General features: G+C 45.8%; 1 protein-coding gene across 3 annotated transcripts in view; it reads left to right on the top strand.

Moving 5' to 3' along the window:
• Positions 1-15,502, top strand: part of SYT8 (synaptotagmin 8) — a 45,930-nt gene that overhangs the window by 17,494 nt on the left and 12,934 nt on the right. For 2 of the 3 annotated variants that reach the window (XM_066583108.1, XM_066583107.1), the window contains 2 exons: positions 13,022-13,179; positions 14,534-14,697. In XM_066583108.1, the coding sequence (XP_066439205.1) occupies positions 13,068-13,179; positions 14,534-14,697 (276 nt within the window). In that variant the 5' untranslated portion in view covers positions 13,022-13,067. Of the gene's footprint in view, positions 1-12,180; positions 12,935-13,021; positions 13,180-14,533; positions 14,698-15,502 lie in introns of those variants that run through there. The other variant, XM_066583109.1, reaches the window with a different exon arrangement.

Genomic DNA, 15,502 nt, shown 5'->3' with positions numbered 1-15,502 from the left:
TTAGTAATAGTATACCTCCATAGTGACCGCAATAGTAATAGTGGCCCCTATAGTGGCTGCAGTAGTAATTGTGCCCCCATAGAGACCCCAGTAATAACAGTGAAGCCCCATAGTGGCTGCAGTAGTAATACTGATCCCCATAGTAGCCCTAGTAGTGATAGTGTTGGACATGTGTGCTATGGAAGTATGATGTATCTTTACGTGTGGAGCAGATGTGTATAATCTATTGCATAACGTATACTTATTATATCATGTTAATGGTTATAAATTTGTAGCATTTAGCTTCAGTAGCTAAAAACTACAGGTTTTAAATCCAATGTTGAGATTTGCATCATAACTAAGACATGTGGAAAAAACCAAAAACCTCCCCCACATCTCTGTGTTTGCTGCTTGCTTACAGATGTCATGGAAGACATTGTAACTAATTACATTTCTATTAGGTCATGTACAAATGTCTTAAAGGGGGTTTCCCATGACTTAAAATTGCCTAACAACCACTCTGTTCTCCTTACTGGTTGCTGCTGACCAGGACATGTGACTGCTGCAGCCAATCACTAGCCATAGCAGTGACCTTCTAAAGCCAGTGATTGGCTGCAATAGTCACATGTGCTGATCAGTAGCAACCAGGAAGGACAGAGTGGTTGTGAGGCATATTTAAGTCGTGGGAAACCACCTTTAAGGCCTCGTTCACACATGGCAGACTTGCTGTGGATTTTGTCCCAGATTTTGGTGCTGTAGTTTTCACCCTTTCAGCTGTTCAGTATTACATTTTATAGAAAGAGCAGGAATTATTTAGTGTTAGGGCTCCACATACTTGCGTTTTTTTTAACGCTGTGATATCGCTGCGTTTTTTTTCACGCAATTGTCAATGGGACTTTTAAATGTTAAACACACATCGCAAGTTGGTGCTTTTGCGATTTTTGTGCGATGCGTTTTTAACATTAGAAAGTCCCATTGACAGTCGCATTATAAAAACGCAGCGATATTGCAGTGTTAAAAAAATGCAAACGGGTAAGAGCCCTTAGACCGGCTGCACACTGCCGTGACGGTCTCTGCCGCGGAATATTCCGCGGCGAAGCCCGTCACGGCGCCCCTCAGAGACCCCATACTTACCAGCGGATCCGGCATCCTCGCTCTCGCAGGACGCTTTCCCGCCCACCGCCGCCGCGTCATGTGACACGCCGGCCGCGTCACATGACACGCCCACCGCGTCACATGACGCGGACGGCCATGTCATGTGACACGCCGGCCGCATCATATGACGCGGCGGCGGTAGGCGGGGAAGCGTTTTCACGCTATCTTCCGCTGTGCTACAGCGGAAAATAGCGTGAGCGGATGGCTTCAATTAACTGCAATGGAAGCCGGCCACGCGTACACCTGCAGCAAATAGAGCATGCTGCGGGTGAGGACGGGGAATTCCGCACCGTGAGCATTGCGCTATTAAGTTCAATAGAACCTAATAGCAGCGGGCAGCGCAGCGGATTTCCGCCGCGAATTACACGGCGGAAATCCGTTCGTGGGAAGGAGGCCTTAGGGTGGTTTCACATCTGTGCCTGGGGTTCCGTTTGTAGAGCAGGAAAGGGGAATCCCTGCGGCCAAAAGGTTCAGTCTGTGGATGCAAGCGAACAGCCTAGATAGACTCCATTCACTATAATGGGGTCCATCTGCTTTCCGCCCAGCTTCTCGGCTTTTGGACGGAAGAAATGGCGCTGCATGCAGTGCTTTTTTTCCGTTTTTTTGAGCCGCATCTATGATGGAACCAATACCCAGAGGTTCCGATGCAGATGTGAAACCAGCCTAATAGATACATTGCGCACTAATAAGAGATATCTTGAAGACTGAGGGCGGACACCCACTGGTATTTTTTTCTCCACTGCGCTGCGAGAGCAAGTGAAAACTCTTGCCTCGCAGTGGGAGAAAAAAAACGGGATGACGCTGGGATATCGCCAGTCTTTTCAATGGGTCCAGCAGCAGCAGCAGCACTAGCCCCATTGAAAAGATATGGAGAATACCGCGGACTTCTGCCACAGCTATCACAGCTGTGGCAGAAGTACAGCATGCTATCCCATTGCTTTCAATGGGATCGGCGCTAAGATAGTGCTATTCATGAATGACTAGCTAAGCACTATCTGTAATTGGCTGAGCGCTCCGCCAATAGCTAAGCACTAGCTGTTATTGGCTGAGCACTCAGCCAATCAGCACAGCCCTTTGAGGAGGTGGGGATTTTTAAATCCCCGCCTGCTGAAAGTGCTGGATAGCAGTGTCGGGGAGCCAGCCGGAGGACGAGTGTGAGCGGTGGACAGGTGAGTACTTTTTTTAAAACTTTTTTTTACCAATTATATTTCAAGCCCTTCCCCAAAAATCATACTGCAGGGTTTGCCAAAAACCACTGCTTTCAATGGGACCAGCAGCAGCGCCGATCCCATTGAAAGCAATGGGATAGCATGCTGCACTTCTGCCACAGCTGTCACAGCTCTGACAGCTGTGGCAGAAGTCTGCAGTATTCTCCATATCTTTTCAATGTGGCTAGCGCTGCTGCCACTGGCCCTATTGAAAAGACTGGCGATATCCCGGCTTCATACCGTTTTTTTTCTCGCACTGCGAGGCGAGAGTTTTCACTTGCTCTCGCAGCGCAGTGGAGGAAAAAAAAGCCAGTGGGTGTCCGCCCTAAGGGTGACTACCCACTAGAGTTTTTTTTTTCTGCTGCGAATATGCTGCTTTTTTTCCCCAATGGTCAATGGGACTTTCTAAAGTTAAAAACGCAAAGCTGCGTTGCGTTTTTAAAATTGGGAAGTCCCATAGACATCTGGGGAAAAAAAGCAGCATATTTGCAGAAAAAAAACCCTACTGGGTAGTCACCCTTAAAGGAGATGTCTCGAGGAAGCAGTGATTTTTTTTTTTTGCCCAGTCCCCATAATTAAACATACATTACTAAGCCCCCCTGTAAATGACATTTCTAGCTGGTTTGTACTTACCGTTCCAGCGTTTCAGCAACTTATAAAAGTTTCCCCAAGATGGCTGCAGCCCGACGTGCGCGCTCCCGAGACGCTGCCAGCTGTGTCTCCATGGCAACCGGACGCCGCGCAGCCGCCGACCAGACGCCGCGCAGCCGCCGACCAGACGCCCCGCAGCCGCCGACCAGTCACCCACCGCCAGGCAGCAGGTAACCGGCGCTAGCCCCCGGCTCCCCAGCGCTACGCTCCCGGCTCCCCAGCGCTAGACCCTCAGCCCAGGTGAAGGCCCCGGAGCCCAGCGCTAGGTTCCGAAGCCCAGGTGAAGGCCCCGGAGCCCAGCGCTGGGCTCCGGGGCCTTCACCTGTCAGTGAACATCACCCCCGACCCATCACTTACCCCCCTGGCCCAGCGCTAGTTCCCCCGGCCTAGCGACAGCCCCCCCCCCGGCCTAGCGACAGCCCCCCCATCGCAGCGACAGCCCCCCCCGGCCTAGCGACAGCCCCCCCATCGCAGCGGCAGCCCCCCCCCATCGCAGCGACAGCGACGACAGCCCCCCCCCCTCCCCCGGCGCAGCGGCAGACCCCCCCGGCCCATCACTTACCTGGACGGCAGGACAGCTGGACGGCAGGACAGCAGGACAGCTGGACGGCTTCTCCGGACAGCTGGGCGGCTCTGCACCTTCCTCTAACAGAGGAAGGTACAGAATGGCCGCTCCAGCGCGCTCCCGAGCAGTGACAGCTCATCTGCGCATGCGCAGAAGAGCTGTAGCGGGGAGCACACTGAAGCGGCTCGTGCTGAAAGGAGAAGACCGGACTGCGCAAGCGCGTCTAAAAAAGCAAGCTGCCAGCGAATTTAGACGGAACCATGGAGACGAGGACGCTAGCAACGGAGCAGGTAAGTGGAATAACTTCTGTATGGCTCATATTTAATGCACTATGTATATTACAAAGTGCATTAATATGGCCATACGGAAGTGTATACCCCCACTTGGTTTCGCGAGACCACCCCTTTAAGTAGGGCTTCCATTTTGGTGCTGGGTTATGCCACCCCTTCATGCATCGTGGAACAAGAAGGCTGAGGCTTGTTCACTCCCACAGAATGCAGACGGACCATTCCTCCACGTTGTCTGCTAATATTGCAGTGACGCTACAAGGAACATGATGATATCATCGGTGATGAAGAAGTGCAACCTGAGCTGCTGCTTCTTCCAGCTCACGTCCCATAGTAGGCTAAGGACCTGTATGTCTGATATCCTTCCCCAGCACATTTTTCAGCCAATGTACATGGACTTGTATGGGGACCAAGGGTCATCACACCAAGCCCTGCTTTTTCACATTGCTGTCATTGCTTAGCTCTGTGTGCATCAACATTGTCATTTCTGAAGTCAGTGAACGAGTCTTAGTTAGACCTCATGCACACGGCACACGTGGATTCCGCATGTAGATTTCCACCATGGATGACCTGCGAGTCATTGCGTAACTGAATTTTAAATACTTGCGGGCAATTGCGAATTCAATGGTTTTTCCGTGCGGCTGCACAGTGGATCATCCACAAGCCCAATGGTGCCTTCCTCCATCTCCCTGCCTGATCTCCAAGCAACCTGAGAAGTATCTGCCTACAAATCCGCAATGTAATTGCAGACGCATTGCGGATTGAACGCTTCCATAGAGATCAATGGATCCCGTCCGCGCGGAATCCACGCTAAAATGGAGCATGCAGTGATTTATTTTCCGCTCGCAGAATCTGCAAATCAAATCCGCATGTGTGCGTGGAGCTGAGGACGCTCCATGCCTTCCTATGGGCGACTTGAACAGTGGGATTCCGCAACTCAAATCCACCCGTGTGCATGAGGCCAAAAAGGGCAAAGCACAGTAAATTTACGGCACTTGGTCCTGAGGTTTAATCCTGGCCAATAGTTAAACTATGGTGTGGGATTAAAGTTCCTGCTGCTGCAATCTAACAGGAGCGGGTCGGGTCCTTGGCTGTTAGTGACTGCTGAGGAACCTGAGGAGAAGCCAGAAGCGGTTTTAACTACGTCTGCCTCAATGAGCACTATGTAGTGAAGAATGAAAGGGAAAGTATTACTTCCGCTATTCGACCCGGCGATCACATGACCCCCTGCTAAAATAGAGCTGCAGGGTCCTAGCAGACCCAGATCAGCTCTGTTAGTGACTATTGTCTCAGCCGAGAGATGTTTTTCCCTGTAACTGGGGCTATTATGGATGCTCCAGTTACAGTGGAAAAATTTGAAATTGAAAAAAAAAAAAAAAAGATAATGTGAATGAACCCCAGAGGTCTAATATGACATCATGGGGGACATAGTAGTTCATAAATTAGTTACAAAAATAAGTTAAAAAAATTCAGAATCAAATTTAAAAAAATACATATATAAAAAAGAAAATCATTCACCACCGACGTCAACCAAAACCGTGACCATATGCACCTTATAATCCAAGACTATACAACTCATATCATGTCTGAAACAAAATGAAGAACCCGTTGACATACTTTATTCTAGCATAAATATATTAATTTTTAGAAATAACTTAAAATTAAAAAAGAGGTTTTTTTTTAGCGTTTTACCCTCTTAGTTCTGCCCACTAAGCCTTAAATAGTTCGATACTTCCTGTTCTGTAGAGAAAACTTCTCAATAGTTGTCTCATTATTATCACAGGCAGGATTAAAAGCCCAAGGTAACACTTATATATAGGTACAGTAGCACAGAATCTACTATTCACAATAGGTGATGGTCACAGCTCACCTCCTGCTTCCTGCCAGGTCACAGAGCATGCCCACAACACTCAAAAGTCAATGAGTCCCCTCCAATCTATTGTGATTATGCTATATGAGGCTGCTGTACAGAACAGGAAATGTAAGACTCTTATCAGGCTTAGTGGCCAGAGGGAAAACTGCAAGGTATTAAGAATTTTTTAAATATACATTGTGACATAGTTAGAGTGGACTTGAAATTAGGTCCAGAGACGACAAGAGCCTTCAGGCATACTTTACTAAGCATTCTTTGTCTTCCTGTATCAATTACTATAGAACAGGGGTGTCAAACTCAATTTCACTAAGGGCCACAGCATATTTGTATAACCGAAATGTGCTTACACCTGTGTAAATGAGCCCAAACAGTGACCTCCATAATGAGCGCAGTAGTAACAGTGACCCCCATAGTGGGCAGTAGTAATAATAACCCCCATAGTGGTCACAGTAGTAATATTTCCCCCATAGAGGCCCCAGTGGTAATAGTGACCCCCATAGTGACCTCAGTAGTAATAGTGTTCCCCATAGTGGGCCCAGTAGAAATAGTAATCCCTATAGTGGCTGCAGTATTAACAGTCCCCATATAGTGGCTACATTAGCAATAGTGACCTCATTAGTGACCGCAGTAGGAATAGTGATCCTAATAGTGCCAGGAGTAGAAATAGTGATCCCCATAATAGCCGCAGTAGTAATAGTGATCCCTATAGTGACTGCAGTAGTAACAGTCCCCAGATAGTGGCTACATTAGTAATAGTGATCCCCATAGTGGTCACAGCAGTAATAGTGATCCCCATAGTGGTCACAGCAGTAATAGTGATCCCCATAGTGGTCACAGCAGTAATAGTGATCCCCATAGTGGCCACAGCAGTAATAGTGATCCCCATAGTGACCTCAGTAGTAATAGTGTTCCCCATAGTGGGCCCAGTAGTAATAGTAATCCCTATAGTGACTGCAGTAGTAACAGTCCCCAGATAATGGCTTCATTAGCAATAGTGACCTCATTAGTGACCGTAGTAGGAATAGTGATCCTAATAGTACCTGGAGTAGAAATAGTGATCCCCATAATAGCCGCAGTAGTAATAGTGATCCCCATAATAGCCGCAGTAGTAATAGTGATCCCCATAATAGCCGCAGTAGTAATAGTGATCCCCATAGTGACTGCAGCAGTAACAGTCCTCAGATAGTGGCTACATTAGTAATAGTGATCTCCATAGTGACCGCAGTAGTAATAGTGATCCCCATAGTGGCTACAGCAGTAATAGTGATCCCCATACTGGCGGCAGTAATAATAATTCTGCCCGCGGCTCTTAATCCTGGGATTAGCCAACAAAGTGGACAAAATTTTGCAAAAATCTCATCCACACTCTGCGGCCAAGCCACACAAATACTGACATGCGGCGTGAAATTCAATTTCACTGCATGTCAATTATTTTCTCTTTTCCGCAACGGCCTCTCTCCTCTCTATGGGGAGAGAAAGCCGCAGCGGAATGCCAGTGGCCGAACTGCTCCAAAACCCGCAGCTAAAGACGGAATTCTCTGGGTTTTTCGGTGGAATTCCGTCCCATGTGACCCAAGCCTAGAGCAGATCTGCAGTAGATTTCACCCTTTGAGTTGTATTCTAATTGAAGGGTTATAATCTGCTGCAGTTCTGCACCAAAATCTACAACAAATCTGCTACATGTGAACGCACCCTTTGGGTACTTGCACATAAACAATATTTCTGTCCAATTCTCAGGAAAAAAATGGACCAAAAATCGGACAGAAATATTACCTATGCTATTGAGTGGGTGTATGCGCACAGGCTTTTTTTTACTCTGACTGGCAGTCCAAGTAAAAAAGAATCACAAGATGTCCTATTCTTGTCCAATTTTTAGGCAAGAATAGCATATGTCAATGTGCCATGTGCTGCCCTATCCGAGTTGTGCCCGAGAATCTCAGGCGCAACTTTGTTAACACCCGTGTGCATGTATTGTTAGAAGCGGTTTCACTTAGAATATGTCATCAATATTTACTTGATGGGGGACTGCTGCTCAGGACCCCAGCAAAGCATATGTTTAAAAAGAAAACAGGATTCAAGTGAGTGCCATGGCATCCTCATGGCACACCAGGCACAGTGCTGTACATTTTGTAGCAGCAGTGTCTTTTGTAGCGGCTCACTGCCATTCACTTTAATGAGACTGAGCTACTCTCAGGCCACGTGATGACTGAACGTGATGCCACTGGTCTGAGAAGTGGCCGCAGTACTCACCCAAGTGTTGTCTCTTCAAACAGCTGATCCTGAGGGTACCGAGCAATGCTACTGAACACGGCCACTGGTCAGACGATACGAAAGTGGCATCATCTAACTAGTGGCAGTTGTGCCCATGCAGTGACCCAGACCTAGAAGGCATTTAATCAGTAGGGCACAGATAAGATGGTGGTCACGGTGGCTCTAAAAATGGTGGTCTGTTGGGCTAAGCTACACCAGTGGTAAAAAATAATAACTAAAATTCAATAAATGATATAGGCAGCTGTTATGGCCTGCTACTCGCGGAGTCGCGTAGGGAAACATGGTAGTTGTCGTGAGGCCAGTCCGTAGTCCGTATATGGGTAGGGACCTATTCCGAACAAAAATAATAAAGTATAAAAAACGTGGAACTAAACAAAAATGGGGGTAGTAGTCCTTGCACTCCTGTAGTGTCGTGTGGTACCTCAGTGCAGTTGTAATAGGTGGTGGGAAGCACTTCAGGAAGCAGACTTTAGATGAACACACAATTCCAACTTTATTAGGCAGGTTCTTTGTCTCAACAGCAGTTACACCATTCTCCTCCTTACAGTGATATTATTTAGATCACAGAATCCATGTACATCATTCACTATAGATTCAGCTAGTGGACTGGGACCATAAAGGTTTAACCGGTGACATACTTACTTACGACTACTTGTTTCTGTTGCTCTCTACTATGGAACTCCAGGACAAACTTGATTTCGTACTGAAGCTCCCCACCACACTGGTAGATGTTCCCTGTGGAAGACTTTTTGAAGATGTTCTCCTTGTAACTCCCTGGTCTCTATTTCTGGCTGTCTTCTCTCAGCGATCTTCAGGACTAGACTGTCTGCAGGACTAGACTCTTGCTGATAAGTAAATAAGATCTTCTGGTTCCTTCCCAGTCTCCATCTTAGGCTCCCCTGGACTAGACTAGCCAACCCCGCTCACTCTCTACCTTTTATACCTATCCTGTCCACCAATCCTGAGCTAGGGGAACTCTTTATCCAATCCCAAGCTAGCTAGGGGTGACTGACAGGTATGAGAGCAGGTTAGGGTGTCTTATGCACAGTCATGCAGTGTTAGGAGGTAAGAACACCAGAAATTAACCCATTATTGACCATTTGAGGTCATACACATAAGTTAACATAATTATACACATTTACAAAAAAATATATATACACATTTTACATGAGGTAGCAATAGCAGTGCTGTGGGACCCCAGCTCTCGGGTACTACACCCAGTTGCAGTTGCCAGGTGGCGATGTGTGCTGTCCTCTTGGGGCTAGCAGCATAAAGTATTTAGAGGTAAAAGGGGTACTTATGCTCAAGCTGAAATTAGCTGCTGGTACGCAGTTGAATCGGAGTCAAAATCCACAGCAATGGTGCAGATATTTCAGCGGTTATTGATGTGAAAATGCTGTGGATTTTGCTGCTGAAATTTTCCGCCATGTGTGAAAATACCTTTGAACTCTCGGGTCACAGTGCAAAAACTCTAACAAGGCCTACATATATGACGTGCCATTTATAAGTCTGGTGTCTTCTGTTGTGGAAGAGGGGCCATTGAGCCCTAAAAGGTAACAGAGCGCGGGTGCAACTCCATCTTCTGCAATCCCTATGGTTGTGCCCTTGCACAGGCTCACAAACCCCAGAATGGAGAGAATAAAGAGAAGTTTTACTGTTGTTCTCCCTTTGCACCCATTCCTAACTTACTCAAAAACAGAGAAGCTATTAAAGACAAAGCTGGTGCTGGCGGGTGTCAGCTGTAAGAAACAGCCGACACCTGCATTGTATTGAGGGGGATTGACTCCCGGTGCCCCTCCATACAAACCCCGAGCGCACAGGGTGTAACTACGTTCTGCGCCGTTAAGGGATTACAAAACGGCCATGTAAATAGTATTCTAGATTTACATTAGTTCCATATTATGGTGCAGAAAATACGGACCAAATATGGAGGTGAAATACGCCGTCTGGAACCGGCCTCTGTAGGGATACGAGTACAAGGAAATAACCCTGAGAATGAACTAAGATACAACACAGTACACTAAGCAGAAAGGAATCCATATCTACGCGGACTGCAGTAGCCGGCGCAATGCTTGAATGATACTTTTATACAATAATCCTTATTTGTAACATTATAACGTCAGCAGTGAAGGAGATGCCTTCACAGTCCAGACATGGAAAATGTATTCTTCAACACACAAGACTGGTGCTATTTCAAAAAGCTGCACTCCCGGACAGGGTTGGTATGGAAAGGAAGATGACAGCTAAGACCCAGCATTGGGTGCGTCGTGGGGCCAGGGTCATGCAAGGAGACAGAACTACAAGATCCTTCATTGCAGTGTAGACAAAAGGATAAACAGCACCCCCTAGCAGAGGGACCACCACATTACACTGAAACCTAAGCAGAAGATGAGGAGCGTGTTGTGTGTGTTGGGGATGGGGGGGGGGGGGAGATCAGATATTGTCAGGACGCCCCTTTCTTTTGCATAGGTGGGATCCATGAGTGCCATTGTTGGGTTTAAGGGTGGCTTCACGCAAACATCATTGCGCGCACAGAATTAGCATGCACAATACGCAGAGAACAGGATCCAGAATAGGGCCTGCTCTATTTTCTTGCACATTTGCGCACCATAAAAGTCTATGGACGTGCTCAAATGCAAAGGGATTTGTGAAACACTGTGCAAAACTGCGAGGAAAAGAACACATCTTCACCTCATTAGGCTAAATAGCTTTTTAAATCCGGGTGGGGTGTCATGTGCGCATATGAACTGCCCTGTGTGCGCAAAATGTACAGTACGATGCGCAGACACGCGCAAATCAACCTCGTTCACTGCGCAAAAACACAGCTAATGGAAATAGCAGTCATTTATTAAGGCCCATCTGAAGAAGCCCTAATAGATGACTGTTATTTGCACCCAATGCTTCTCTAGGCTCAGTATATAGAGACCAGTAGTCAGTATCAGGAAGAAGGAAGACTTTTTCTTATCACAAAAGGCAAAGTAAACAAAAGGTTTATAGGCAGAATGACGGTAATATGGAGGAATGCACAGAATCCCTGTAAAACCAGCACATAACAAGGAGCGAGAGGTGTAGGGCGGGGTATATATGTCACAAATGAAAAGACAAATACATAAGATAATGTGCAAGACATGGAAACCTGTGGTCCCATCACTGCTGTACTATAGGATGCATCAGGGCTCACAGACTGGAGGGTTGTGCAGAGCGATATGCTAAAAGTGTTTCCCCCGCGTTATGTAGACAAAGTCCAATCACTGTGTAACGAAAAGCAAGGTCATTTTCTAATATACTTTGTATTTCAATTCCATGCCTTATGCAAGACAGTCATACCTCGTTGCAAGTTGTTACGGTGTACCACTATCAGTGTAGATGAAGACTTTTGCTGCTTTTGTGTTTAGCTTGGAGGGGATTGCTTTAGTTAGGGGCACACCATGTTGGGGTCTTCTTTCTTAGATGTATACTTTTTTAAAAATGTTGAATGGATTCATTGAAAAAAAGGTTTTTGCTTCTTAAAGGTGTACCTTACATTTCAGATGACTTTTCAGAATAAGACGCCATGTGCATATATGAAGAATAACATCATTTCTGGCTATTATAGGATATTATATTATATTACTATATCGTGCATTTTATTCATTTCCCCCCTCTGGTTCTCAATTCTCTCTGGACTGGTGGGAGGAGCCTGGCTGCTATTCTGTGTTCTATACACTGTGCACAGAGAGCTGCAAATTATTTTCTTTAGCTGCCTGTAACGCACACATACAGGCATAACATCGTCATGTAGGACTATGTACAACAGTACTGAGCAGTGGAAGTGTGACTAAATAACAGCCGATAACTTACCATTAGCTCCAGCAGGACATCTGTGTGCTAGTCTATCCATCCTCTTCCTTCCCTCTCCCCTCTGCACTCACAAACTTCAATAAGTACAATGACTCAACCTCCACCTCCAACTCCTGCTCTGCTGTGGAGCTGTCTCCAGTGACACACTTGACAACAGGTAGTGGACAGAAAGTTAGCAGGAAGGGAGACCCGTAGTGCCCAAGACTTTAGGGTATTTTTTTTTAGCACAATTACATTTTAGGTAAATGAAGTAAATTGCACTGGGGGCAGTATTGGACCATATTCTTTTTAATATATTTGTTAATGACCTGAAGGATTGTGCAGTAAAATATTAATATTTGCAGATAATACATAATTATGCAAAGTAATTATCACAAGAGAGGACAGAATGTGGTTACAAATGGATCTGGATAAGTTGGGAGCAGAAAATTGGCAAATGAGGTTTAACACAGATGAATGTAAGGTTCTGCACATGGGAAGGGGAAACACAGGTCATCATTACACACTAAATGGGAAACCATGGCATGGAAAATTTGATCTTCTGGTGAAGCCATTCTCTTGTTGATTTGGAGATCTGCTTTGGGTCGTTGTTGTACTGAAAGGGGAAATTCTTCTTCATCATCAGCCTTTTGAATATTTGGAACTGTTCATATTTCCCTCCACCTTGACTAAAGCCTCAGTTCCAGAAACGTAAAACCAGCCCCAAAGCATAATGCTGCCCCCACCATCTTCACTGCGGGTCTGGGGGTCTTTTGGTGACATGTTGGCTTTGAGACAAACATATCTTTCGGAATTTTGGCCCGCTCTACTTCCCTGCATTGCGCGATTATTGCTGGGACGAATGTTGGGCGCTGAAGCCTGTGTAGGAGCCCCCTTAGTGCAGCAGAACCCAATAGCTTAATAGCATGTGAACATGTTAGCACTGAGCAGCAGCGTTATAGGATGAAGGAAGAGGTTGAGCGCCATACACAGTTCCTGCATTTCATCCAGTCAGGAAGTGATTTCCTTCCTTCCTTCAACTTCCAGCACACACTGATTACTTTCCAACTTGGACATAACTTGAAGAAGACGTCTTGCGAGATTGCTGCCTCTCCTTGGTCACTACGTATGGGCCGCCTATAAATATATAAACTTTTTTAAAATAGCTGATCTTATTAAATTAGTCTGTAATAACTGCAACATTTTATTCCAGGTCTTGCACATTGGAAGGGGAATTCTTCCTCTATCCAATCACCATAATGGCTAATCAGACAAATAGTACAGTTGACCCTACAGCTAGCACCGCGACCAACAGTTCCAGTAGCTCGGTGATAGTCTCCTGGATTGACAGCGTTCTGAACCGTATTCCATGTGAGTATTACAGTTCAGTTGTCCTTTTCTATAACATTGATGTTTGGACTTTGACTTACTAGTAAGAGTAATAATGTTGAATGGTCATGATAGATTGTTTTGGACAATGGTAGTCTGTTCCATTTCTCTGAAGGTGATAGTCAATTGCTACTCAGTATTGCTAAAATCATAGCTTTTAAAGGGGGTTCTTTGGTTTAGGAAACACATTTTCAATTAACTGCTATAACCCCTTGGTGCCATTTGACATACATTTAAGGGGGTGCAGATATACATTTACATCGGGCCAGGAAATTAGCTTTTTAACCCCTCAAATGTCAAGGTCAGCAGTGATCAGAGCATCTGAGTGGTTAAATGCGGAAAGGGGCTTCCACTTTCACCCACTACTGCCCTCCCGATGTGATTTGATATTTTTGTACTCTTCTTAAAGCCTATTTAGAAGGGACGAATGTCGGGCAAACGATGCCCAACACTCGTCCCTGCATGTACTCGCTCATGTGCTGTTGCACGGGAGCTAGTAGCGCTGGCTCAATCACATAGCAGCCAGCAGGGGGACGGGGAGGCTGCAGGAGATTTTACTCCTTGTGCTCCCCTGCCCCTCTCTATTGACTTAACATAGCGGCCATTCAATACTGGACTGCTATTTACACTGAATGATCAGCTCATCTCCCATCGTTTATGGTGCATAATGATGGACGATGAGCGGATCGCTGATCGCTCAGTGTATATAGCAGCCGTTCAGTATTGAACAGCCACTATGTTAAGGCAGTGGAGAGGGGCGGGGGAGTGAGACGACAGAAATCTCCTGCAGCCTCCCCACTGTGAGCCAGCAATACTAGCTCCTGTGCAGCCTTTAGGCAAACTTAGAAGCAGAGCTTAATAAGATGCGTGTATGCATTATGGATCTCGAAAAGGCACTTATCCACAAACAAGAAAAATCACTGTCAGCTCAAGACCCAAGATAACTGTGTGCTTAAGGGCTTAAAAAGAAGTTCAAAAGTTTCCTCATGGTTTATTGAAAAAAAAAAAGTAGTTTTTTACCTTTGTTGAATAATTATCATTGTACAACTTTGTACTATATCATCTAAAGCAGGGGTCCCCAACTCCAGTCCTCAGGGACCACCAACAGGTCATGTTTTCAGGATCTCCTATGGTAAGAACACCTGTGACAATGCCTGAGGTACTGACAATACTTACATCACCTGTGCAACACAGGAAATCCTGAAAACATGCCCTGTTGGCGGTCCCTGAGGACTGGAGTTGGGAACACTGATAGATTTCTCTAGTATTTCTTTATGTTCTGCATGGTTGGCATTTTTTATACAATTATTCAGCCATTCCAACGTACTCTTTCCAGTACCACGATGGGCCGTCTACACGTTGTTCGCGGTCGGAGCCTTTTTAATTCTTCTAATAATAATTTGCTGTTGTTGCTGCTGCTGTCGGCGGAAGAAGAATAAAGGCAAAGACAAAGAGAAAATCAAACTTGGGGCTCTTAAGAACAGCGTTACTACAAGCCTGGTAAGGACTCAGCAAGCATGCTGTGATTTCTATACATAGCGTTGGCACATATGCTGTAATTCCATGGGTACCATATGATGGAGCTCAACCACATATTTTTATAATATGGGTATGTGCACGATAACAAAGATGGCAGCACTTTCAATCACACCCTAACCCAGGGGCGCCCAAAGAGTTCACTACCGCATAAAAGAAAATCAGAGTTTATGGAGGTACAATATATCTTGTCAATTGCACGGTAGTAGAAGACAACTACATAATGCTTGTTGGTGTAGTTTGATCTTACAATGAAATAATTGTATATAGTGGCAACATTTGCAATTAGATAGAAGGTCCAGTTATTCATTTTGTGCTAAACCCAAAAAATATAAAACAACACTTCTACTGGTGACCGCTTAGTCAGCAAATTGCTTTAGGCTGGATCAGCATTTGGGGGTGGGGGGGTGGGGGTAAATAGGCTGAACTGGATGGACATATGTCTTTTTTTCGGCCTTACATACTCTGTTACTATGTTAGTCAGTGATACATTTGGTTTTTATAGTTTTTTCGCCACCAAAACAATAAACATTAGGAATCTACTCATTATCCTAATGGCAATGATACATTTTTTCACTTTTCCATGATCATACGTAACACCAGGGGCGTAACTATAGAGGATGCAGGGGATGCGGTTGCACCCAGGCCCAGGAGCCTTGGGGGGCCCATAAGGCCTCTCTTCTCCATACAGGGAGACCAGTACTATGAATAAAGCATTATAGTTGGGGGCCCTGTTCCAGGTTTTGCATTGGGGCCCAGGAGCTTCAAG

Source organism: Eleutherodactylus coqui, chromosome 11, assembly GCF_035609145.1.
Source record: "Eleutherodactylus coqui strain aEleCoq1 chromosome 11, aEleCoq1.hap1, whole genome shotgun sequence".
Classification (NCBI taxonomy): Eukaryota; Metazoa; Chordata; class Amphibia; order Anura; family Eleutherodactylidae; genus Eleutherodactylus; species Eleutherodactylus coqui.
The sequence above is the reverse complement of the archived record's forward strand: the minus strand, read 5'-3'. Positions and strand labels throughout refer to the sequence as shown.